At 38.8% G+C, this 27,072-nt stretch overlaps 1 protein-coding gene across 2 annotated transcripts; it reads right to left on the reverse strand.

The window, feature by feature from the left end:
- Nucleotides 1-12,000: 12,000 nt before the first annotated feature.
- On the reverse strand, nt 12,001-26,318 carry ttc14 (tetratricopeptide repeat domain 14). 2 transcript variants are annotated; one of them, XM_067596318.1, is made up of 12 exons: nt 25,689-26,318; nt 23,635-23,759; nt 22,848-23,047; nt 22,135-22,219; nt 21,226-21,355; nt 20,770-20,925; nt 19,210-19,281; nt 18,946-19,065; nt 18,063-18,185; nt 16,539-16,656; nt 13,946-14,052; nt 12,001-13,820 (listed from the first exon to the last, which is right to left on the reverse strand). In XM_067596318.1, the coding sequence occupies exons 1-12, from the start codon at nt 25,820-25,822 to the stop codon at nt 12,803-12,805; spliced, it is 2,388 nt and encodes a 795-aa protein (XP_067452419.1). In that variant the 5' UTR covers nt 25,823-26,318; the 3' UTR covers nt 12,001-12,802. The 2 variants fall into 2 exon arrangements, with proteins under 2 accessions (XP_067452419.1, XP_067452418.1); XM_067596317.1 differs by having other exon boundaries at nt 23,635-23,762.
- Nucleotides 26,319-27,072: the final 754 nt, after the last annotated feature.

A 27,072-nucleotide genomic window follows, 5' to 3' on the forward strand; every position in this document is an offset into this window, starting at 1 on the left:
TTTAAGTCATTTCTTAAACAAATATTCCTGGTTCTGGCTTCTCAAAAGAGAGGATTTGCTGCTTTTCATAGTTTTATATCATTATAAACTGAATATATTTGGGATTTGAACTGTTTGTCGGACAAAACAAGACATTTGTCACCTTAAACATTTTTCTCTTTTTGCTGATATTTTATAGACCAGGATCAATTAACGGAGAAAATAATCAGCAGATTAACTGATAATGAATATAATTATTAGACGCAGCCTTAGTGAATATATATAAGATAGCAGTAAACTATATAAGTTCTTGTTTAAATGATAGCAACAGTAAGACTAATAACACATTTTAGTGGGTTTTGAGGCCAGAATTGGATCAAGTAGAAACAGCTCCAAACATGCTGAAACAAAACTAGATTTAAAATCCAAAACAAATTAAAAACCATAGTCCTAATTTTTTTTAAAAAAAGGACAAATAATCCTGCGTTTGAATTATGCTAAAAATAACACAGAGAATATCCAGCAATTATTCCCTCCATATCATGCGTTCAAAATTACACATTTACATTCCAATATTTTGATATGATCTAAATCAGGAAGTCAAATATATTCCAGTTTTATTATTGGCCCAATAATGAGTAGAGATTGTTTAATGCCAGTTAAAAGAGGAAAAGGGCTTCTGTAAGTAGAAGGGGGGGGGGGGGCGTTACTAATGATATAAGAGCGAATGCTGGAGCATCTCCTGGAAATCTGGCAGAAATCCTAATGTCGCTCCTGTCCCCTTTTAATGCAAACCAAATGAGCCTGCACTGTAATAAGAAGCTTCCCAGAATTAGTTTCCGTTTGCAGAAAATTGCAAGAAAAAAAAAAAAAAACCCTAGTACTTTTATCTATGAATTTCACTCCAGCATAAGCAAAAAAAAAAAAAAAAAAAAAAAGGAAAAAAAAAAGGCAGACCCTCCTCTGACATTATTTGGATGACGTTCCATCAGTAGCAGCAGCAAGAAATAACATTGTGCAAATTCTATGCATGTTAATGATAAATAGGAATCCACCTGCTCACAGATAAAATGAGTTTAATTTCCCCCCCCCCACCCGTGCCCGTGTGCCTGCCTGGCCTTTTAGAAATTACTTATGCACAGCTATTATTAAAATAGGGCCAGAGCAAATGAGAAAGAAGCGCTATCTCTGGAGAGAGTGGCTGGGTTTAGACTGCTGCTGCTGCTGCTTCTGCAGCCAGGACTCTCTGCTTCACACAGTCAGCGTTTCTTTCTCACACACACACACACACACATGCAAACACACACACACACACACACACACACACACACACTGACTGAAGCACATGTATGCCTTTGCACACACACACATACACGCACACACCTCACCTCCTCTCAGCTCTTGTGGCAGCTCTGACACTGTGTTTACTAAATTAACCCAAATCCTTTTTTTGGTGGGAGTTTTATAGTGTAATGGAATTTGCAAGCTTTGTGAGAACATCTCTGTGAGTGTCTATCTGCGTGCGTGTGTGTATGCTAATATGCGCTTGTGTACCAGATGGAGTATGAATGTGTGTGTCTCAGAGTACATTTGTACACTCCAGCGTGCGTGCTTGTTTTGTATCCGAGTGTAATTTTGTTGTTGGAAAGAAATTTTCTTTGGATGTACAATGTGCTTGTCCCTGCATCTTCAGAGTAGCTGAGGATGTAACAATTCAATGCTGAAGGCTTGGAAAATATCAGTCATAAGTGGTGACTAGAATATTTATCTATGCATGGATAAAAAAAAAGTAGTGGATGGTGGAGGGGAGGGGGGGCAAAATTGGGAAAGGCGAAAGAGAAGGTAGGCCAGGTGTAAAAAGGATTTAAAAAGAGGTCAGAGCAGGAGTGTTTTTGCACAAAGGATACTGTATATTCTCTGCCACCTCTGCTCCATTAGCAAATCAACAGATTCCTCTCTTCTCTCTCTTTGGCCTTGAACACTTCCAGAACATTCATCCTTTTTATCCACACAAGCTGAAGGATGTTCTGATGGCTGGCTGTACAGCCTCTCTCCAACCTGAACTCCAGCCTCTTCATCATCGTTCTGATTCAATAATGAGTGGAGAAAAAAAAAAAAAAAAAAAAACAACATCCAAACTGGAACTCATTAGATGAAAAAAAAAAAAATCTAAATTGGAACTGAATTGAACACTCGAAGGTGACATCCTGACATTGTATGAAATTAAAAACTGCCTGGCTGCAAGGGAAAGACAGAAGAAAAGACAGAAGAGTAGGTTTGCACGCTGACAATGGTGCTGTCAAAACTCGCTGTTTTACGCTTTGTGCATTTTAGATTAAAAAAAAAAAAAAACACAATAAAAAAAAACAGTACGGTCCAGTACATCCAAAGTAAACTGCCTCTTGTGAAATTACATGAAATGAATAAAAGACATTATACCATTAAGCTGTAAGGAATAACTCAAGAGGATACACAGAACAATGTGGCTCCCTCACTTGTTTGCATTTTGTCTCGGGGCTTCCTGCTGTGTGTGTTCTTTCTAATGACTGCTCGCTGGGAGAAAAACGGCCTCTTGGGGATGTTAAGACTCTAATAAATGAGGTTCACTCTCCACTTCGTGCACTCTCAGGGCAGCAATTATGTCAAAACAGTGTTTATAGTTGTAACAGTAAAGAATATTTCTGTCCTGTGGAAATGGGCTTGACAGGTTTTCTTTATTCCCAAGGTCTGATGTTGAAATTACCGTGGCGCATTGTGATGATGTCACCACATAATGTTTCTAAATGATATACTATAGTTTACAAATACCGTGGTTATTATCATTACGGAGTGTGGGAACCGAACAAAAAACTCTGAAGACATATTATTGTGTTGACACACTTCACCATTTGATGCCTGCAGCATATAGTTTAATCTACATGCACATATATCCTGTACGTAAACTGGTATATTAGGATCAGTACTGTGTAGCAATCAATGGTGGATTTACTGCATAAAAGCTGGTCCAAATGAGTGAAAATTGCATGTTTTCATTTTTGGTTCATCTAAGAACCAAATTGATGGTTTTTAGGACTCAGGAAAAAGGACGATGAAGTCACAATATCTATAAATGGAGCTCATCGCATTTTGGGGGTGTAATTATAGAGCGTATAAATTCTCTTGGAAAAGGCACATAGCTAATGTAAAGACATAAGTGACTAAAGTATTGCACTCTAGAAAAAAGCTAAGTGCATGTATAAGGACCAAACGTACTTTGCACTTATTTTACCGTATTTATTGGCTGTGTGGGGCAACATGCGTACAATTAATATAAATCCATTGTGTGCATGACAGAAAAGAGAAATAACAATCATAAATAAGGTGGATTCAAAGTGAAATACCAACAGACAATCAAGTCACAGGTAATAAAAGGATAGTAATTAGCAGGATAGTAACAAGTAGAGTTTAGTTCAGATATTTGAGTATGTGGAGTCTAACTGTTGAATACTCAGGGGCATGATTTGTCCAGTTGTTCAACTAGATATTATTCAGTACAAAAAATATTTTTGAATTATATGAACTTAATGAGTAATCTTTATGTTTTGTCTCTTGTCATGTGTTTTAATGTGTGCATATGTCTTAAAAGGTTGTTGGCAAGTATTGGCAGGCAATTTATGTTGAGAAGTAGCATGGCATAGCTTATATTTATTATAAGCTATGCCATGCCATATATATATATTTATTTTATATATTTTTTGAATCTCCTACCATACCCTTTATTTCCTCTTTGTGTTATTAGTAAAGAGCCATGTGAAAAAGACTTGAGCGATAGTGATCATTTTTATAAATACAAGATGGAAAAAAACAGTTCTTGGGCTGTCAAAGCTATTGAGTTTCTAAATATTTTGTAGTAACTGATTTGATAAGGTATGACATTCAAATTCAATAAGTACATTCAATACTGGAATCAGTTTTCATAATGCTATTCAACCCCAACCCTGAACTAGTGTCCCAATTGGTTTTCTTGTTTCTATTAAAAGCTTTGTAACGTTATTATATCCCATAATTTGTAGAGTTACTATTGTATAAAATATTGCTATAGAAAAACATTTTGCTTTGTTGTTGGATTAACCCTCTAAAAGATCCCAGGACAAAAAGTCACAGTGGGCATCTATTGACCTATTGACGTTGACACTGGGCTCCTCTACAAGACAAACAGTCAAGACATCATCTGAGTTGGTGTATTGATATTGTGCTTTAGTGGTGTGTATTATAAAACAATTTTTCAATTACAGGGGCACTCCATTTATTTACGCGACAACTTCAGTTTACTTGACGCAGGCTGTGAAAACAGTTGTTATGTCTTCTGTGGCTCTGGAGCGAGCAAAGTCTGAAAAAATAACCTTGATGACGTCATCAGGCATATAAAGACTTTGGCTTTGAGACTCCAAATTTTTAGCAGAAAGAGTTACAAGCTGGGGGCACAGAGTTGGAAATGTGGGATCCAGTGTTCTGTGGCCTTGACCTACAGTATACTTGAGACCTCTGAGTCTCTGCTGATTCAGTTTTGAGTGTGATTGTTTCATGGTGGTTATGTTCCAGAGCAAAAACACGCTCCGACCCCCCACACACCTCTGCTAAACCCTGCAGCGGTGCACCACAACACCTGATTTGGTCTGAATACCACCAAATGCTGCCTACAAGTCAAAACCCAGGGCGTAAATCTGCTCTAAACTATCCATTTGCAATGTCGGCTCTACTTCCCCATTGAACTTACATCAGTTTGTTTGCACATGCCCACAAACGGCCATCCCTTCCACAGTCTTTGTTGCTAAGGTTGTTGCTAAAGTCGTTCCACTGATTGTTCACATAGTCCACTCGCATATTTCGGATTGGATTCGGGCTTGAACATACGCGGATGTATTTGAGAAGTTTCCATTTTGAGTAAAGAACGAGAAAAACAGGTGAAATCCTTCCACTATGACGGATATCTGCCGAGGGGCAGCTTCTGGAAGCTAACCAATCAGAACAGAGTGAGCTCAGAAGGGGTGCCTTAAAGAGACAGGAGCTAAAACAGCCTGTTTCAGACAGAGGCTGAACTGAGATGCTGCATAAAGAGCCAGTATAAGATAAATGAAGAGTTTTGTTGACTCTAAATCACGCAAAGATATTCCACTAGAGCCCCAGAATATAAATATAGACCTGGAAATGTGCATCATACATCCCCTTTAAATCCATCTCTTGTAAGTCCTCAAATTTAATGGAAGTGCAATACTAAATCGCTGAAGTGCCCCTTTAAAACAAATTACCACAAATAAATGACACATAATGAATATCTGGCCTTTGGGAGCCCTTGATTGTAAGGGGCCCCAGGGTACTGGCCTGGTTGGTAATCCAGCACTGAGCACATGCTGTAAAACTCAAAACTATCTGGATAAATACTTTAGTCCAGCAGGTCAGCAGGATAGTAACGCGGTGCCGTTTTCTTGATGAGCTGATGCCCCTCAAAGCTCCTCAGGACGACTTTTGGATGACTACAGAAATTATTTTAAAATTGTGGCTCCCCGTAGAAGAAGTTTGAGACTCTGCAGTATTGTGACAGCGCTGAGACGAGGGCCAGTGACAGCGACAGGGTGAGAGTCTGATTGAATGGCAGCAGAGAAGCGTACATCTTTAAATTCCTCATTATCCACTAACACACAGACACCACGTCTGCTCCTATTCCATTACTTACTCCTCTGTATTGTCATGCTCCGAGAATTCAATGTAGTACCTTTTATTGTAGAAAATGAAAAATGTCATTTTCCCCTTCTCTCACTCTCCCCCTCTCCTAACACTAATTTAAAATGTCTCATCTCCCTCTGCGTGTTCAACAGTCTGATTGCCTCAGTGCTGAAGAAAGAGGCCTAAGAGGAGGAATCCCCTCTCTTTGTGAAAAGGAGTCCAGGTGGGAGCTGAGGAGGAGGAGGAGGAGGAGGAGGAGGTGGTGGAGGAGAATGGAGTGGGATGATTCATGAAGGCGAGAATCTGCAGCTTCATCAGAGTCGGTCAAGCAGGACAGCTGCTGCTGCTGACCTCCCGAACTAGCGGAGAGACCCACACCTTCAAGGACTAAAGGTCTTTTTATTCTTTTCCCTCCAGCAGTCACTCTGCCCTCTCTCCCTCTGTCGTTCTTTCTTTTCTTTCTCCACCACTTTTTCACTCTCAGCTTATTGCAACAGCGCAGGGTCAGGACTTAACCTCCCTGAGAAATAAAGTCCTTCAGGTCTGCAGAAAAGGACAGTGATGAGGTGCCTGAAATGCAGCATACATGAATGTATGTTTATGAGCGTCCCTGGATGAATACGTTATCTGACAGAGTGGTAAACAGAAAGATAACTGTGGCCTCCATCAAAAAAACCAAAACAAAACAGCAACAGACACTAAAATAGTTGCACCAGTCTTTAGAAAAGCATATTTTTTCTTTCTCTGAAGGACCATATACTGATGACTTACACTGTAAATTAATTATTATGATATATATGAGACACATTCATTACTCTGACCTAAAAGTTGGGTCATCTGAATTCACACTGGTTTACCCATCACTATATATCAAATTCAAAACTATTCAAAACTATGTTTTTTTCTGTTTTGTGTATTTTCACTTTTTGAATCTGATACAAAATCATACCTGGTTCCTATAAATATGTTCTTTATATAAACCTAATGTTCTATATATTGGTACACATTCTTTATATTTACCTATTATGCTTTTGTTTTTATGTCATATTTCTTATTTAATCTTTTTATCTCGTAATTATATTTTACTTTAGTTACATACGTATATTTTAGCTTTTTAAACTACAAAAATGTGCAAAATGTTTCATTTTTAGTTTGTATATGGCCTTATAAAATGTATAATTGTATTTTGATATTTATTTTCCATTTAGTTTTGCCAATAAGATTACAACAAAAAAACAAAAACATCTTTTCCCTCAGTTTTTGCAGTTTGGTTTGCACCAAAAAGTTTAGCAAGAAAACTCATGAGAAGGGATTTTATTCCAGGGGATTTTTTTTAAAAATCATTATTTAGAGAGATCTGTTTCGGACAGGTGCCTGGAGACATACAGTGTCAGGGATTAAAGATATTTACTGACTCATAGTCCAGACTGTGAGTGTTTCAGGCTCATTCACAAATGTATCTAAACTTACATTTTTGTTTATCTGGCATTAAATACAAATACATTCATACAAAAGTATCCAGCTGCAGCAGCACAGATGGAGAGAAGACCTTTGTGTAATGTTCTCTTTCCTAAAAGTCTCCAGCTGGTCTCCACAGACACAGTGTTCCACTGCCCTCCAGTGGACAACAGCAGAACTGCAGGTCTGATGCATCTAGAGTGATGAAGAATTTCTTATTTTATTCAAACCTGAAATATGGGAAACATTTGGATTCAGCCACGGATTAGATCAAGCTGATCTTCCAGAAGGAGGTGGGGATCAGTGCCTTGCTCAAGGACACTTATATTAAACTTACTATAAATGTATTCTATTGGACCATAGAAATCTATTATCTAAGACCCTGTGATGCATGACAACTAGTTTAAGATGCTTCTGAATAGAGCATGCACTATTCTTGTTTTATGTTATATCACAAATATCTGAATTATGAAATATGATTTTTAAAATCGACCACTGGATGATCACAGTGAATTAACAATATTCTTTCTAGGTTTTGTGAAGGCAGTAATGAAACTATGAGACTAAAAGGTTGAGATTAAAATGAATAAGGCCTAGTTTCCAACTTTACTTACTTGTCTGTGTTAAAATTAATTAAATCAGAGCCACTGTTATGTATGTGCGTGAGGTGGGCCAACCTCTCTGCAAGGCAAAAGTAAAAGATATGAGAGTTTGTGGAGAGATGATTATTTCTGCTCTTTTGTCCTCTTTGCTGCGGAGTGAAAACCAAGGTTTGCTTTTTGGTTACTGAAGCCGAATTTGTGATTTTTTTTTTTTGTCTTCACAAAGAGGTTTCAATCAGTTGTTAATCATTCCCTTTAAAGCTTAAATATTAAGTTCTTGGTTCTTATTTTCAACAAATTTTATAGTTATTTTATTGGATATGGTCTGCAGGTTGATGAGAAAGGTCAACAAAATTCATGGTTGAAAAAAATTGGATGTACATTATTCATTACTCGTATTATTACTATTATGAGATGACATCAGTTTTCACTGTATTGTCATTTGGTTTTTTTTGTGTTCTCTATTTTCCTTCCTATCCAGTGTTTAACAGCTGTAACTGAAAGCACAGAGAAAAATCACACTACAATCCATAAACCGGTTATTTTTTGGACATAATAGCAGCAGAATAATCCATGTGCTCAGTGATGCGTCTTGCTGGGGACCAAAAACTCCTCCAGTTCCTCTTTATAGGACTAATGATGACCCGCGGAGTGAGCACTCAGCTGGACGACTCCAGGATCTCCTGTAGTCAGTATTTATAGAGATTAAGATGTCAGGCATCTGAGACAGAAAGGACAGGATCAGGAGTCTGTGTGTACAGTATTAGATGAAGAGGCTTCTTTGCTGCCTGTATATTAGTGGCTAATCTGCCCTAACAAGATAGACTGGGACATGTAGCCTCTCTGCTGCATCACTGATGATGGAAGCAGTAATGATGGAGGAGAGGTTGGCAGCTAAGCCTAAAGTAAGCTACTTTTGCACGGGGCGACGCACGGCTGGTCGCACTGCCACTGGTGTGTGTGTGTGTGTGTGTCCAGTTATTAAATCAAATATGTGACACCAAGTAGCTTAAAGCACCAATAAGCCATAAGGCCACTTTGGGTTTAATTTGCTAAGTTGAGGGATGAGAGACAACAAGATGTGTAAAGGCCATCGTATTTTTGGGCAACGTTGCTTTAGTTTGAAGATATGATGGATTTTAAGGAATGGAAACATACAGCTGGGTCGTGTTTTACTATTAAACCTAAATTGACTGGTTTTGTGGCCACTGGGGGCCAGTGCAAACAAGTTGAGAACACAATATTGACATATCATCACTTTTTACGCTCATTGTTAGTAAAGAATTGCTTTTTACACATAAAGCAGTTGTGGATCAACATTATGATTCATTTGGAGTTTAGTTTCTGGCTCGCTGGCAAATTTAAGTCCAATATTCACTCTCTTTTACCTGTTCTTGGGCTCTACCAACTCCCGAGAGAAAAGTCTGACTCTTTAACTGCTATACGCTCCACTATGTTCACCATAGTTCACCATTTGTAGTCTGGTGTTGAGCAGGTAGTGTACAGTGAGCTTTTTAGAGCTTTTTCACTGAACATTTGCTTTCACATTACACATTTTCATCTCATACAATGTTAAATGCATAAATATCAATTATGGCTGCATTAAGCAACAACTAAAATAGTCAAAGAAGTATGTCAGTATTTATAAAAGGTCAAAAAGCCCTTCATTATTGCTCCAACTCTAATTAAAGGTTCAGTTCATCCAAATCACAAAACAAGCGAAATGTTCTCACTTGACAAAACAATCTTTACTCAAGGTTCACTTACTGTTCTGAAGCTTCCCTAAAAGTGTATTGTGGGGTATGACAATGGAAGGTTTAACTATCTACAGTTTTATGACAGCTGAGAAAACTTCAACTGCTGATGAGTACCATGTGAAATGGTCGAAAGCTTAACCAGTTGTTTCCAAGGTCAACAATGAAATTTCAAGTTCAGTTTTCTCATTTATTTATCTTTCTAGGTCTATACTGTCCACTCCAATACAACAGAGGTCAACAGATTTTCATTTCTGTTGCTCACAGCATTGAAAAATGTTTTAAGTTCAGCAGGAATGCGTCTCTCCAGAAACCAGGTTCCAGACACTTTACATAATCCACAGAACTCATTTTTCAACAGTTTTCACTAAAAATACTGTCTATCAAAGAAAGAGTTCGTTCTTTATACAAAGTTGTGTCAGTGACAATGCTGTGAGCACCACAAACAAAATTATATTTACCTTAATTCTATTAAGGTGGAGAAAATAACACGATTATTTCCAAACCTGGGCCAACAAAACTATCTGCATGACTGGATACCACCAGACTTAAGTGAGAAAATAATGAGATTTCTTTTGTAATTTGGGTGAACCGACCTTTTCATGGTAATCCAGATCAGTTACTTGTGATGTTGCTTTTTATGCTTTTCACTTCTGAACTCTTCCCAAAAGGTCTTCAGTGAAGTACAGGTCTGGTGAATGTGGGGAGGAAAGCCACACCGGCCAACAGCGCTCGCTCTTCCTTGGACTTCAAACAGGCCGACACACAGTGGCTTCCATGCATGTTTAGGATCAATATCCTGCTGGAAAATGAATCCTCTTCCTAACATATTACTGAGCCAGAAGGGATAGCATGTCTCTGCAAAATACAGTGTTATTTCTCTCTCTGGCAAGTGTGTGGCTGATCCTCTGCAAGTCACTTGAAACAGCCTCGTTGCTGGATATTTCCACCACCAAGTTTGAAGTTTTCTACACTGTTGCATTAACTAGATCATGGCTGTGTCCTCACGTTATCTCCTTGCAACTGTAAAGTTTAAAGTTTGACTCCTAACAATAGAATATTCATGTGACCTTGGATGCTGATGCTGCCCTCTATAAAGATGTTTGTGTGACATAAAGACTGATTTATTTTAAGCCTAAAAAATGAGACACCCTACACCTGCTGAACAGGGCTTAAAAAAAAAAAAAGAGCAAAATATGGCTCATAATTTGTGGTTTTTCAACACATTGTGGAGCTCATGATAAGGAGGGAAAGAGTTTTATATGGCGGAGTAACCTGTTGGAAATATTCGTCAGTGAGGTCGTTTATCCAGGGAAATTCTCCTGAGTCAGACTGACAGGTTAGCAGAAATACTGAACTCTGCCACACTGAGAAGCCACAGCATCTCAGCTCTGTTTTTGTTTTGTTACACTCTTTGCTGAATTTTCCCAGTAAAACGTCCTTGAAACTGTTGATTTTTTACAAAGGCAACAAACTATTTTCTGCTGAATTGGAGCAAGTTGTGGGGGTGTGATGTGGTTGCTTTGTCAGCCATGTTTTTTAGCTTGGAAAAAAAGTCTTTATTTTACCTAGAATTCATGGTTAGGTAGTTCTATTCTTAAGATAATAAAGCTTTTAGCAACAGATGAATTTAGACGTCTATCTGAAGTCTATTAGTTAAATCTAAAAGTCTGTCTTTGCAAATAATAATTTTGCTGCAGGGAAGCGTCTAGCATCAATGTTAACATTGTGTTTCTGTCCCGTTAAAACCACACATCTCCAAATTTGATCATTCTGATAAATATTCCTTCATGAGGTGAGAAAAATACTTCCATTTCTTCTTCTTGTGTTACATAAAAAAGTAGAAAAAACCCAGTGGACTATCTAAAAACTACATTGTCACAAAGATGAAGGCAAGACTGTTTTTAGCGCATGAAAAGCTGACAATTTGGATATACATGGTTTTCACAGGACAATGACAAGAGTGCAATATAGACGTAGTAAATTTCTGCTATAAGTCATTTAAGGACTGAGAATATATGATGTATTAAAAGTTTACACGTCGAAAGGAACGTGGTGATATAAACTTTGTGAAAAAATGTTGAGTATATGAGTATATCATGAGTAAACGTCTAAAAAGGTTTTATTTTCATCAGTTCTAAATAATGTAGTCTTGAATAAGAGCATTTGTTTCTTCATGAGCTCAAACTGTTTTCCTGCCTGATGTAATGTTCATCTTTGTTACTTCTAAGCTTCCAGATTAATAATATTTTCTGTGGCATAAACAGTACAACTCTGTAAGGGATGATGCATCCCTGTTAAACTAATTAGGAAAATACTGATGTGCTATTATCTGTACTGGGGAAAAGATTAATATTCATAATTTGGTTCCAGTCTCTATAATCCTTTCAGCAAGCGTTTCTTTTCACAAAACAAAAAGCAATAAAACAGCAAAGAGAAATAAACTGTATTAAAAAAAAAATAAAGCATTGCATTCAAACCACAAGGACTTCAAAGACCTGACATGTAGTTCTGACATTGTAAATGCTTTATTGACTCTGAGTTCATTTTACTACGGGAGAAAAAGTGCTGCAATACAACTGGAGCAACTGTATTGTGTAAAGCTGGAAAAAGTACCGACGTACTAACAGTCAGGTTGTTTGTGAAGAGGTTTAACAATCCAGAGAAAGAAAGCTCAAAATGGCACAAGGCAGTAGACATAAGGCAGTATCTTCTTTACAGAAACATGTCTCAACATAAGATGAAGACAAAACAACGGTTTTCTTTAAGACTGAAGCAACTCGTGGTGTCAGAAGTGCTGAATGTAAAAACTCGTCAAAATGTAAACAAAATGTCCAACGAAATGGGGAGATTATCACAGATAATTTAATAATACTGACTAAAAATGTAAACTATGTGGTCATTGATCATCTCATCTTTAAATATTATATCGAAATCAATAAGATATGATTAGCGGACTCTTAAATTATGCTAATAATCACCAGTTACAATACAGTTGCAAAAGTATTTTCTTAGATGAAGTTAGTTTCAACCCATTCAGATGAACATTTTATTACATTTTGACCAGCTATTATGAAGCAATTAGCACAGACGTGTGTAAGGAAAATGACTTTTTTTTTTCTCCGACATTGAAGGTAACTTGCAACAACTGGGACATTTAAGCAGCAACACATTTAGCCATTGGTTCAGCTGTATCAGGAGAGTGAATTCATGGGACAATCATCCATTTTGCTGATTTCCTTCCATAAAACTTTCCCTTGATTCTCTGCACACATCAGTTTATTTGTATCGGGCATATTCTTGGAGTTACTTTTTTGGCCTGACTCCTTTCTCCTTCTCAAACTGGGCGATCTGGTTAAAAATATCCAACAGGTTAGCAGGAAGCTCTTTTTTTGGCCTCTCTCCCGGCACTGAGGTTACACCGCCGTCCAGTCTTTTACCGTGCCCTCCGTCTGACCTGCTGCCACTTCTGCTCTCCTCCTCCGCTCTCCTCTTTCTGCTTTCCTTCTCCGTTTTCACCTCTTCTCCCTCCCAAATTTCTTCCCGCCCTTTGTTCTCATACCTACCGCCGTTGAAGGAGCTTCTCTGGGAAGAGTCACTTCGTCTCCTGCTCTCCAAGTGTTTGGAGGCAGAACCGGAGTTCCCTGGATATTCGGGTTTGAGATTAGATTTCCGGGAATACTCGGACTCGACCGACGAGCAGGATACTTTTCTCTTCCTGTTCTCATCTAAGCTGCTTCTCCTCTTGGAGTCACTGTTTCTCCTATCCTTCACATCCCTCCTCTCTCTACTCCTGCTCCTCCTCTCCTCTCTTTCTGGACTTCTACTCAGTGTGTTTTTCCTTCTCCTCCCCCTGCTCCCCTCTCTATCCCCTTTCTTCCTTTCCCTACGTGAGGAGTTGGACTCTTCATCCTCTGAGGCTGCTGACAAAGAGTAAAGCTGAGAGATCCTTCTGTCTTCTCCATCTTTCTCCTTTATCTTCTCCTCTACCTCCTCCTCCTCCTCATCCCTCTCTCCAAAACCTGGACCTCCCTTCTGGTTGAGAAAGGTGGCAGAGGTGTTGGGAGGTGCAGGATACCACTCCAACTCCTCTTCCTCCTCTCTCTCCTTCCTTTCTTTCTCGTTCTTACCCTCCTCACTCTTCCGGCTCTCCCTTGAGGAGACCCTCCGATGGCGCTTGCTTTCCCGCTCAGACTTCCTCCGTTTCTTTTTCTTCTTTTTGGACCTCCTGCGAGAGGAGGAAGACGACGAAGAGGAGGAGTTCCTGGAGGCAGAGGAGGACGATGAAGAGGAAGAAGCCGATCTCTTCCGTTTTCTCTTCATCCTGAAGAAAAGACACATCCACTGACAACCTTTTTCTAATTAAACAGCTTTTTTTTAAATATATGAAATGTCTACAAGCCAGAATATTTACCTGCCATACTTTTAAAAAAATCAGCGTTAACTCACCTCTTCTCCTCTTTTAAGATCTTACGCAATTTCTCAGCACTCGTCGGGACGCTCTTTGCTTTCTCCTGTTCCTTAGCCAGCGCTTCTTCTCGCAGGCGAATTGATTTCTTTACGGTCGCCGGACGAGGCAATGCAAGGCATGACAATGGCAGCCCAAAGCCCACAGATATATATTCAAACACATATAACACCATGACCCAAAACATGCATCAGAGACCCCCAAAAAAACGGCATTCATTCATTAATTCATCCATTCATATCACAGTACGGAAAGTATGGAGAAGAATAGGAAAGCCCAAGATTGGAGAAGGAATAAATGAAAGGAGGAGCAAACCACCACAACCACCAAACCAAGAGTATTAACAGATGACAGAATGATGAAGAGATATATACGGAGGGTTACGTATTTACCATAGAAAAAGTGGTGCGATCCGTGAGCGAGGTAGTAGATAGCATAGATGCAGATGGATGGACAGAGTTGCAGGCAGAGATGTGCAGAGAGACAAACAGCATTTGTTCCCCATCGAGACAGAGAGGGTGGCAACATTACCGTGTTAGGATCGGGGACACGGCGCCCACCATGTGTCCGGAAGAGGAGTCGTTGTTCATTTTGCAGTTTATTTTTTTTCGCCCCCCCGCAAGGCAGGTGACAAGGCCGTGGCAGTCGGAGGGTCAAAGGGCAGAGTCCCAGGGTCGGACACACATACACACCAAAACACTTCATCAGTATTACAAACCAGTCTTTAACTATGAACAGTTCACTTCCCCGTTTTATTTCATGGATTATTTCTGTTCAGAGAGAAGGTTTTTATATCTAACTAATGAGAGTGTGTTACAGAAGTGCACAGAGGCCATTTTATTGGGGGGGGGAAACTACACAATGAAGCATTTGTTACTTTAATACTCCCTCAAGAAATATATGATATGATATATGTGGAGTCAGAATGTTTCATGTTTTGATATGAATCCTTTACTAAAATTAAGCTTATTGATCATTTGCAGATTAAGTAAATTCCTGATCCTTCCTTGTTGTAACACAGATGTATTTTTGCTATGATTAGTTAACATGGAACCAGTTTAACAGGCTACGTACAGGATGTATAAAACTACTGTCTGAAAAAGCTGATATCCAGTACATCTTCAGTCACTTCCTGTATGTGCAGATATCAGACTTACTACCTTGTAGACTTTACACTGTCTATCATTCATCTCTGGGTTTCATAAGCTTTTTTTTTTTTTATATCTTTAAAGCCATCATTTGTAAGCTTCCTGTTTATCTCTGTGAAATGCTTCCTCCTGTTACAGCTATCAGATCAGATCATCTAGATGGATCATCTTAAGTGTTCCTACAGTCTGCTCGGAACGAGCTAAGTTTTTAATCTTCCTTGTGTTTCTCACGTCCTGTTTGGAAATGCTGGATGTGATTGCTGTAAATTAATGATGTGTGTTTTTGTGCAACTATGTGACATCTATTTTATGCTCCTCCTCCGTTATGATGATGTATCTCAAGACACTTTCTGGTAAAAAATAAATCTTAAAAAACTACTTTGATGTAATATCTTCTTATAACTTGATACTCTCAGTTTGCTGAATGTGGGCTTACATACACTATTAGACAGTATTTAAATTTAAACCTGTGACATTTTTTTGGCCATTTGGAGGCAGTGAAAACAAGCTGTAAACACACCACATTCATTTAGAGTCACATTTCTGGTCACCTGATGAATGTAAGTTGAACATTCACTTTCCTTTTTAGCTCTGTTTTGAACTCTATCAACTCCTGAGGGAAATATCTGGCTCTGTAGCTGCTAAATGCTGCTAAACTTCGCCTGTCTGTTGTTTGGTGCTGAGCAGGTAGTGTACGGTCTGTTTTTAGAGTGTTTCAACTGAAAACAGCTGCCTGCTGCGCCCCGAAAACTATGTGTGTGAGTGGTGAGATTGACCTGCACCACACTGTGTAACGTTGCAGGCTACACAACCAAAATATTGAGCTGAAAGACGATATAAAGCTCTGTAGAGCTGAAGGGAACTGCAGAACTGCGGATTCATCACAACAAGCAATCCTTTTCTTACATACAAGCAGTCATCCATCGTAATGATCTATATTAAGTATAAAAATACTGATTATAGCTGCTTTAAAGGTTTCTGCAAGTGTTCCAGACAACACTTCTTTGTTGCAAAGAAATACACAGACGCAATACAGATGCATAAAGCCTTTTTACATCTGTTTCAGACAGAAAAATGCAAATAAGGGGATGTCTCAACTGTTTTTATTAGCTGAACAAACTAATCTGGCCTTGCAACAGTCACACATTTAGTGCAAGTCGAGTGTCACCACGGTGTGAGATGCTGATACGACTCTGATACAGCCAAAAAACCACAGTGGCATTATTTATTTGCTTTACCTGTTTTATTGTTTTTCTGCAGTCATATGTGACACCACATTTAAAATTATGCTTAACAAAGCTTTGCCCATCATTGTTGGCATGTGCTTTAATATTTAAGCCTAAAATACACACAGTGCTTACCTGCTTAACTTTCCCAAACCCCCTTATGTGTGTGTGTGTGTGTGTGTGTGTTGTGGCCCGCTCACCTGTATAGTTTCTGTGATCTTGTGTAGGGCTTCCTGTGCCTCAGGGTTTGAATCATCTAGGGACAGAGCTCTCCTGTACAGTCCCTCTGCTGTTACTAGTTTCTCCTGTTCCTCAAGCCTAAACACACACACAGATAAAATAGATCTCTGAGTAAATAAATAACAATTAATAAATGAAAATACCACTCCCATCTACACTGACATCCTTGTTGTCGTGGTAAAAATAAACCAAACAGTCCAGTTATAGCTCAAACATCTGTTCCAAACACCATTTCTGTCATTAATTACCAAGCTTTTTTGGATTCTACTGTTTTAATTGCATCCTAGTATGAGGTGTTTAGAAGGAGGGGGGAGGGGGGCGGGTGCTGACAGGAAGAGAACTGAAGCTCAGGCTTTTAAAAAATGTATTTAGACGCAGCAGAGAAGGCGTCGACACAGGCAACAATTCCCACAGCTGTTTAACTGGTTTGGTTTGTAGTCTATTCTTTAATCTCGAGTTATTTTTAATGTCAGCCTGTCAAGCTTTAAGCCCTCAGCACTGCCATGAAGAGAAAGTAGTCAAAACAAGTCCTATATGCCCTGATCAAACATTACTATACAAACTCCGCATATCTGAAGGCATCCGCTGATGAATTTGTGTCAACAAGGAAACAAAACTTTAGGTGTGACATAAAAACAATCAGATTTACTGATGAAAATAAACTTTAAAGTGACATAGTGTTTTTTAGTCTCCAGTGGCGCCACTTCACTGCTGTGTGGAACAAATGCAAATCCATGTATTTTTCCCCCATAACAGGATTTTCTGCAGTGTTTTATAGCAGACGAGGGCAACCACACTTGAAATAAACACCATTTGTGCTAACATTGTGAAAAATTAATACACTTTTAATAATTAAAAAATAATTATAATATCTAATCATTGCGACTATGGAAAAATATAGTATATAGAGAACTTTTTGTGCTGTGGAGTGGCAGAAAACTCACTGCTGCAATGTTGTGATAGCTTATATATCATTATTTTCAGTATTGAGAAATGAAGCAACTTGCTGGAAACCAGTAGAGATGTATTTGTATGTGGCAGCCATCCTCGCATTTGCAAAACATTTTTACTACATGACACAGTTAGACATCTGTTGGCTTTAGCTCTCTAACATGACGCATGGAGTCAGTGAGATATGGCATCTAGTCGCAGTGGTAACACTAACAGAAACTACACAACGTTAGCTCTCACAGGTGGTGAGAAATGACCTGTGTGTCCCAAACATCAACTGGAAGCACAATTTAAAAGCACAGGATGTATATGGCTTACCACCTCAGCTAACACTCTATTAACTCAACCAAATCTCAGTTCCAGTCCTTCCTAACTAGTGGGAGTAAAATATGGAAGCTTTTACCCTCCTACCCCTGTGAAGAACCTGCTAATGAACTGTCCATGTCAGCGATACTACTTGATTTTAGTAATTTTATTTATCTGTAGCAGGATTGAATTCCAAGATCTTAAACATGTGAGCTGTTTGTGCTTACTGTTTTCCTCTTTCCACCAGTGTCTGGCAGAGGTACTTCTTGGCGTTGCGGTGATCTGGACAGTTCTCCAGGGCCAATTCAAAGTCTGTTACAGCCTTCATGATGCTGCCTTTGTTAGCATATCTGAGAATAGACAATAAATGAAAAACACAAGAGTAAGAACAAAAAAAAACATCCAGAGAAATGATCCAGTCATGCTAACTACAGAGGGTATCACAACTGAGTAACTGAGAGATTTATTTTCATTTTAGAAATTTCTGTCAAACTGCTTAAACCAGATCTTATTATATTATTTTTTTGTGATCAAACAAACAAAACATCTACAGTTGGGAGCTACACCAATGATTCATCCTTCCTATATTTGCAGTGTTTGTTCACATACCAATTGCAGGTGAAAGAAACACAAATAAATACTAGACGCTAATAAAAATACAAAATGAGTCACCTTTGCTGTTCAAAACTATTTTATTGAACAATGCCTCATTAGCGTTCAAAGGCGTAAACGGTATGCGCTGCTGTTATTACACTGAGCAGGCGCTGAGCCAAAGTTTTTATTGCAGCATAGTTGAGAGACGGCTTAATCCTGGCAGGTAATGGTGTGGCGTTAAAATGTTTTTCCACACATTTTCTTCCAAATGAAATGGTGATCTGTACATTTTGTGTAAGGAATCAATTTTACAGACAGATTATAAATAGTTTACTTCAACCATTTCTTATTAAAAAAAGGTAAATAAAACAGATAAATGGCTTGCGAAAGTATGGGTATTCAAAGTATGAATGTCTAATAATTCAAATATTTCCAGATAGATGTAAGCCTACATAAGCCTGGTTAATAATGGAGATTGTGACAAAGAGTATAATTATAAAATAAGAATCAACGTACAGAGCTCCCCGAGCCACCAGCGCTTCTACGTTATTAGTGTCGATATCCAAAGCTTTGTTGTATTCATTCATAGCTTCCACATGACGACCATGCTTGAAGTGATCCACACCAGCACGGACACTGACAGAGGACAGACATAGGACATAAAAATTTTAAAAAAAGAGGTTAAGTTGTTACTTAATGTCAAGTCAAAAGAGAATGAGAGTCCAGTGAGACACAATGAGAGCACTCCATAGATTTGCAGTGAGAAAAGTTTAACTGTACCACTTCAGGGCCCAGGATGCAGACTGTTTCTTCCGGATTGCAGAGGCAAAATCGTCTTCTTTGAAAAGTTTACTGTAGAGAAGGGAGGCACGTAAGAATACATAACTTTAGTGACCTTTAAAACAGTCCTATCTCAACACTGTAGGCTTCCTTCTCCTAAAGGTTACCACTATTCACCGGCCTATCTAACACAAGGGATCTTTCTTTCCAGACATCCCTGGAAAGAAAAGTCTCCTGACATGTAAATACTCACAGGGACACAGAGAGGTTTTTGATGCTAGAAAGTTCATGAGTAAAAAGACAATCTGTTGGTAGCTTATCTTTAGCAAGGAAAACAAGTAGTAGCAGTTCTGAGGTATTATGGTATGTAACTGAAATTATGTAAAGCTGCTTTATGTGTGACAGTTCTGTACATAAAGGAAAAATTCACAAAAACAAGACTAACATCTACAGCTATGCTAGCAGCTCTGTGAGGCCGTATTTAGGGCACAGCTGTGCTCTGAGCTAAATGCTAACGTCAGCATGTTTACCATGTTCACCGTCTGAGTTTAGTGTGTAAGCATGATGGATGTATTACAGGAACTGGATACTGGACTCAAAGTTGCCATGTTGTGCAGCCCACTGAAAATGTGCAATAGTGTTTCTCCCCCTGGCCACGCCCCCACTCTCCCGCCTGGCCCATAGACTTTACATACAACTTTACACACAACTTTAAAATCACTTTTCTAGACTCTGGGAACGTTTTACAGATATAAAACCTGCTTGGTTTAAAAATTCTTAATCCAAAGAGTAACAATTAACCTTGTTTGAAGTTTGAGGTGTCCTGTCAACAGTTTGACAGACATCTCTTTCATGATGGCGGTCTATGCTTTTTGGGCCGCGGGGATCTTTTCACTGTAATACCACAAGTGGCTACTGGGAGAAATTGGTAGCAAGGCTGAATGATGGCACCATATCCAACTCTCCTTATACATCCATGGTAAGCATGCTAATATTGCTAATTAGCAATAAAGACAAAGAACAGCTAAGGCTGATGGGAATGTCATTCATTTTGTGGTTATGTAGTCATAAACTGAAGTATTAAACTTTGACTCGATGATGGTCCCAAAGGAAAAAGAGGATTCATCCTCAGGGTACCATAAATATATGTATCAAAGTTCATAGCAGGCAATCCAGTAGTAGTTGAGGTGTTTTAGTAAAAATCAAATACATCAACCTGCTGGTGGCACAAGAGGAGGAATCTGGAGAACCAAACTCAGTAGGATTTATCTTCTTGGGAACATGAATGTTTGCACAAAATTTCATGACAATCCATCAAATAGTTGTATCAGTCTGGATCAAAGTGGTTGTTGCCACAACCTGAACATACTTGGCTCATTCTTGCAATTCACTGCACATTATGCAATTTGCCTTGACATCAGTCTAGGAGATCAAACTAACAAGATAACTGATGCTAAAAGGAGTTTTTAAGAACACTGACTGAACACTAAAAATGACAACAGAACTAACAAATTACTGAGGTATTCTAATCTGTTAGTAAAGGCCAGGCGACATGTTTACCTCTGTAGTCCTCTCATCATTGACGGAGGGTGGGTGTCGCTAACTCCCACCTTCTCCAGCAGGTAGTCCACAACAGAGGGGTTGTGGTAACCATGGCAACCCATCAGAATACACTCATATGTCACACTGGAGTCACTGGCTGCACAAACACTTCGACTGTGGGGAGAGGAGAGGAGGAAAGAGTAATTTTGGTATCTGGTTCATAAGTGTCAGAGTGAATTAATGTGATTCTGAGTCCCATGGTAGACTGGGTTTCTGTATTCCTCCTTTCTGACTTTAATTAATTAACATGAACGTTTTAATTAGAGTTCAGTAAAAACAGCCAGATTCTCTTCTCTTAAGTAATTCTCAAATTACAAACAGTTCATGTATATTTTAATTCTTTTTACACACCGTTTGTTTGAACCAGTGTTTATTTCATTTTATTTATTTTATTATGTCATTTTGTGTTGTTACCTGTAGTGTATGGGCAGCTCCTCCCTAGTAATGACTCCCAGTTTGATGTGCTCCAAGCTGGGTGAAAGAGAGGCCTGGTGGAGGGACACTGTGATTTTCTCTTGGTAACGATCGATGTCTTTCACTCCAGCTACAAAACCAGAAAGTGACAAGAAATTCAAAAACTCAAGAAATAAAGTCATGTTGTTCCACAGATACTTATGTAACTTTATTTAAGATGATAATCAACTATTTATTTACATTAGTTTCTTTGGCCAAAATGCTTAAAATCCACTGGGTGCAACTTTTCAAATATTTGAAAAGACATTTGAAGACGTCAGATTGGACTCTGGAAAAATTTGATGGACATTTTTCACAGTTTTCTGACATGTTATAGTCCAAATGATCGAGAAAATAATCATCAGATTCATTGATAATAAAAATAACTGTATGTTGCAGCCCTAATATACTGTATCACTGCTTTTTCTGACTATGACATTTGAAAAACAAAACCAGATGAGAGAAATATCATTCAGTTACATTTCTGGATAACCAAGTTTAATGTGTAACAGAGTCTCCACAATCCATTCAGGCCTACGTTTCATCAAAATATATTGGCATCTTACAGTGAAACTAAATGGGTGTTCAGACTGAAACCACTCTGCTTTAAACAAAGTGCTGCACTAGCGGAGGCGTGTTGTTTGTAGTAAGACAATAGAATATTGTCCAGGAAAGCCGGTTTGAGTAACAGATATACAAGTTTGAAAGCTTATCAGATGCCAAAACACGTCACAGTGGTTTATAATACTAAAAAAAGCTTTACAGCTGCAATCATTTCATCCTCTGTCATCATGTGAGGTAAACAGCAGAATTCCATATGACAATTCAGCGCGTTGTCAGATGACATACATATTATGTTTCTGCACTAACCTCTGATGAAGTCCCCAATCTGGTAGTAGGACAGAGGATCATCGTGGCTGCCAGTGGAGGGAATTTCTCTGATGTGACATAGAGCCTGAAGGTAAAAAGGAAATAAATATATTAGCCTTTATTAGACAACAATAGCAGTCTAGAAGCAGAGACATACTGATTATACGTCATTCACCCTAGCCGATGAATCAACCGAGACAAATTTAAATGTTTGCTTTGAAGGGACCTGTGTTGTGTTTATCTAGAGTGAGACACACTCATTGATGTGTTTTCCATGTTTCATTTAACAGTTTAAAGCATTGATGGATGGTGAGCTTGGCCTAGTTTAGACATGCCACCACTCCACAGCAGAGAGGAGATTACTGAACTATCGGTCTGTGAATTCCTGGAAGACAGCCAGTAACACTGGTCCCTTTGAACATTTAGGGCAAAACATTTCACAGACCAAGTACTATGGCACAGTATTCATAGCTGGATTGCAAACATGACATAAAAGTCTAGCATGGGACTTAGCTTGAATGAGAGCTCAACCTGTACAATCCGCTAAGAGACACGTTTACGTTCCTTCGCAGTCAAACTACAATGTAGGTAAAGCTGGAGAGCCGACAATCCCAGTTTTCTGCTTCTACAACGGTCAACTAATTGGTTTTGATCTGTTACAAGACTTATGAAATGGCTCATGAGCATTTAATTGATTAAGCTTGTTAACCTACCGACAACTCTAGGTCTTCAATGTCTCTCTTCAGTCCTCCTGCCATGCAAAGTAGAGTGAGAAAGAAGCCATATTCTCTAATGTTGTTGATCCTCCCCACCACAAGGTCTCCTCTTTCTAGGTCCCTGTACAGCATGGCTCTTCTTTCATCATAGGAAACCTCCATGAAAAACTCCACTGGTGGCATGACGGCACAAGGTTCTGGGAAAGCACAGGCAGAAAACCGAGTCAAACATGTGGAACACAAAGATGTAATTTATCATATACTGAGAGTGCATCCATGTTTAAGGACATGTTCACAATTTTTCAAGTCTGTCTTAAAACAATAAACAGGTGCCCAAATGAACACTGAAATAGTTGTTTCTTTCCATAATCATTCCTCCTGTTCATACTGGCCAGAAGAAGATTCCTTCATAATGCACTTATAATTTAACTGACGGGGGCCAAAATCCACAGTCCTGTGCAAAAATGTATTTAAAAGTTTATCTGAAGCTAATATGGAGCTTCAGCTGTCCAAATTAGTCAAATCAAGTTAATAACTTTCAACATTATAGTCATTTTAGTGCCGATGTCCTTCTTTTTGTTACTACACTTCCACCGCAATTCAACAGGGAAACATAAAGAGGGAATTTTATGCTGTGTCCACTTGATAAGACTAACTCAGACTGCTGAAGCCTTATATAAGCTTCAAATAAACTTTTAAATGCATTTTTGCACAAAATGACTGTGTGGACACACCGTGGATTTTGGTCCCCAAGTATCTGATATGTGGTCAAACCAACACCGACCTGCAGCCTCCTCCTCCTCGTGCTCCTCTTCTTGAAGAGTGGCGGTCTTCCATGCTGGACAGAACAGGATGTCAGCCTTCCTGGCAATGAACTGCTCCACAAGGGGGTTACTTTGCACTTCACCCCTGCTGCAAAGAAAACACACACATTCAGCAGTGGCTCTTCAGTAAATAATCTAGTAAGTAAAAATTGACTTGACTCATCTTTTGACGAAGTGTTATATATTGTACACCAGGTAGACAGGCACATAAAGTGAAATACAAAAAGAAAAAGTTTCATTCCTGTACACTGTCATCACTAAGTGTCTTAGAGATGCAGCTTTTCAGTAACTGACCTTTGTCAGGCATCAAATTCACAACATGAAAGAACAACATCCTTGTATGACATCCTCAAATAGCGACAACCAATCAAAAAGGAGAGAAAATCACAAACACCTCAGAAAAGTAAACCTGCAAGTAATTATCATTTTCATTATTAATTTTGCCTGATGACTATTTTCTTGTTTAGTCAATTATTCCTTTGATATATAAAATAGACAATAGAGAAAAATTGTCAATCAGAATATTTTAGAATCCAATGAGACGTTTTCAGATTGCAAGCTTTGCTTGGCCTTTTTCCTTGAAGAGCTACAGGAATAATTAATTAATTATCAATCAGCTGATTGTTTCAGCTGTAAAGACAAATATAACGTTAATAATTCCTGAATAAAATACTCCAAAAAACTGTGAGCAATAATACACAAGAGAAAACAAATAAAAATGGAAATAAAGAAAAAAGAAGTAGAAAAAAAGACAAATAGTTATGGGTAACGCTAAGTAAGTAATTCTTAGCAACAAAACAAGTTTAAACAGGGGATGGGGAGGTAGATCTGACAATATCAAGTCAAAGTTATCATCCAAACTTGAAATGTCTTCATAACCTTTAAGGATTTTTTTTTCCAAGTCTGTCTTAAAACAACAGTCAGGTTCCCCAAATGAACACTGAAAGAGGTTTTCCTCATCTCTGTTCATACTGGCTATTAAAAGATCCCCTTCAAATGTGCTTTCAGTGTAAGCAATGGGAGCCAAAATATGCCCACACAGTCATCTTGTACAAAAATGCATTTAAAAGTTGATCAGAAGCTTATATGAGGCTTCAGCAGTCTGAGTTAGTCATATCAAGTGGATATCTGCCACATTTACAGTCTTTTTAGCATCAAATTCCCTCTTTGTGTTTCCTCGGACAGTGTTTCCCTGTTGAGCTGTAGAAGAAGTACAGTAATAAAAAGAGGGACTTTGGCACTAAAGAGACTGTAACGTTGAAAGTTACTGACTTTTTAGAATTATTAATTGACTATTTCGGATGGCTGACGCTTCATATTAGCTTCAGATAAAGTTTTAAATACATTTTTGCACAGAAAAAGGACTGTGGACTTTGACCCCCATCACTTACAACTTGCAATGTAAAAATACACCATTACAAGTCCCACATGAAAAATCCTACTTGAGTAAAAGTATAAGCAGCAAAATATACTTAAAGTAGTCAAGTAAAAGTAGTGGTTTGGTCCCTCAGACTAATATATTATTAAATATGACATCATTAGATTATTAATACTGAAGCATCAGTGTGTTCATATTACTGTTGTAGCTGCTGGAGGTAGATCTAATTTCAACTACTTTATATACAGTTAGCTAGTTTAGTTCAGTGGTTCTAAACGTAGGGGTCAGACCCCTCCAAAGGGTCAACAGATAAATCTGAGGGGTCGTGAGATGATTAATGGGAGAGAAAAGAAGAGAAAACAAAGTTCTAACACACAAACCTGAAAAAGTAACTAAAGCTGTCAAATAAATGCAGTCGAGTAGAAAGTATAATATTTCCCTCTGATATGTAGTGGAGTGGAAGTATAACGTGGCATCAAATGTAAAGAACAAGTACCTCAACTACTGTACTTGAACTTAAGAACAGTACTTGAGTAAATAGTTACTTCCCACCACTGCATGACACATGGGCTGTCTTCTTAGACTTGTGTGAAAGCTACACGGTGGGCTAGAGGCCGTAATAACTCTGTGACATACCTTTCATACGTGGCCTTGCACAGCTCAGACGCCGCCGCTTGGAAGTCTGGGTTTTCTGCTTGTTCACATTTCAGCTTGTTCAATAACGACTCTCCATGAAACGTCAGACACTGCCTCAATAAGTTTCTGTCCATTCTCTGCTCTCACAAGACCGCAGTCACATTATTGTGAGAGTCACAAATAACCTGCAGACACTGAGTGTCGTTAACTGTGATTATAAAGATTCAGCTAAATTAGTAACGCGTTAAAGACAGCATTAAATAAACTAAATCAATTTAACAGATTTGTGCAGCAACTCGCGACGTGTTTAAAATATTATTTAGGGGAACAAGCTGAGATATGAAGCGTTAAAGTGACGTACGTAGCTAACGCTGTATTTAGCTAGCAAAACAAACGCTAAACATGCTAACGCTGCCTCACGCTTTTCACGGTTTTGCTGTTTATCTTGGTAAAAAACTCTTCAGTAATTCAGTAGTTTAACATGTGCAAAGTTCGTCCGTTTACCCCACTACAAAATACAGCCAGTGTTTTAACTGCAAAAACTGTACAGTAGCAAACTACTCAAGTCTCCATGCTTAGCCTGCACTGCCAACAGCTATTGATAACTGCGCATGCGTATGATTTGTTACACTGAATAATGTCGTGTGAAACAAGCTCCGTCTAGGAACTATAGTGATTTTGATCGATTGTGATTTATTTTTTTCTGAACTTACTTGAAAAATCATCAGTGGCCCCCAGCCCAAAACAATAGAAAGTCAACTCACGAGACTTCAATCAACCAGACATCAGTTGTTACATACTGTATTTCTATGAGGTATGAACACTCAGATTGTTTTTAATTGTAATTTTAATAACTTTCAGAGGCCTGAAGAAGTAAAATTATGCAGTATTTTTCAAGAAAAAAAAGCACACATTAATGTCCTAAAAAAAACAAAACATAATATTATGGACCACTCTTCACCTGCAATCTTCGTCACTGACTTCGAGGCCGGCCCAGCTTCCTGGTTGTCATCCAGAGCTACTCCGCCCTTTTGCCCTGCCTCCTTGTCGCCCTCCCGACCTGCTCTGCCCTTTGATCCTGCACCCTGGTCACCCTCCAGATCCGTTAAGCCCAGTGGCCCAGCCCCCAGGCCGTCCGCCTGAGGTCCCAGCTCCATTCTCAAGCTCCCAGGCCACTTCCCCCTGAATCCCTCCTCCAGACCCCCTCTAGCTACCCTGCTCTGTGTTCCTGATCGACTTGGTGGGACGTCTAGAATCCGTCCCTTGAAGGGGGGGTCCTGTCACAATCTGCTCCTCAGTTCCTCTCTACAGCCACACACTCTCATCCCCAGCCCTCTGTATTGTGCTTTGTCTCTGTCTCCAGCCCATGCTCACTTCTACCAGG

Source organism: Thunnus thynnus, chromosome 8 (genome assembly GCF_963924715.1).
Source record: "Thunnus thynnus chromosome 8, fThuThy2.1, whole genome shotgun sequence".
NCBI lineage: Eukaryota > Metazoa > Chordata > Actinopteri > Scombriformes > Scombridae > Thunnus > Thunnus thynnus.

What these genes read in the sequence shown, in the direction of transcription:
- ttc14 (XM_067596317.1), bottom strand. Translation starts at nt 25,822, where the DNA reads ATGGACAGAAACTTATTGAGGCAGTGTCTGACGTTTCATGGAGAGTCG. An exon ending in CGAGGAGGAGGAGGCTGCAG is followed by an intron (nt 23,048 to 23,634) that starts GTCGGTGTTGGT and finishes GTGCTTTCCCAG; the next exon opens with AACCTTGTGCCGTCATGCCA. An exon ending in ATCTTAAAAGAGGAGAAGAG is followed by an intron (nt 13,821 to 13,945) that starts GTGAGTTAACGC and finishes TCTTTTCTTCAG; the next exon opens with GATGAAGAGAAAACGGAAGA.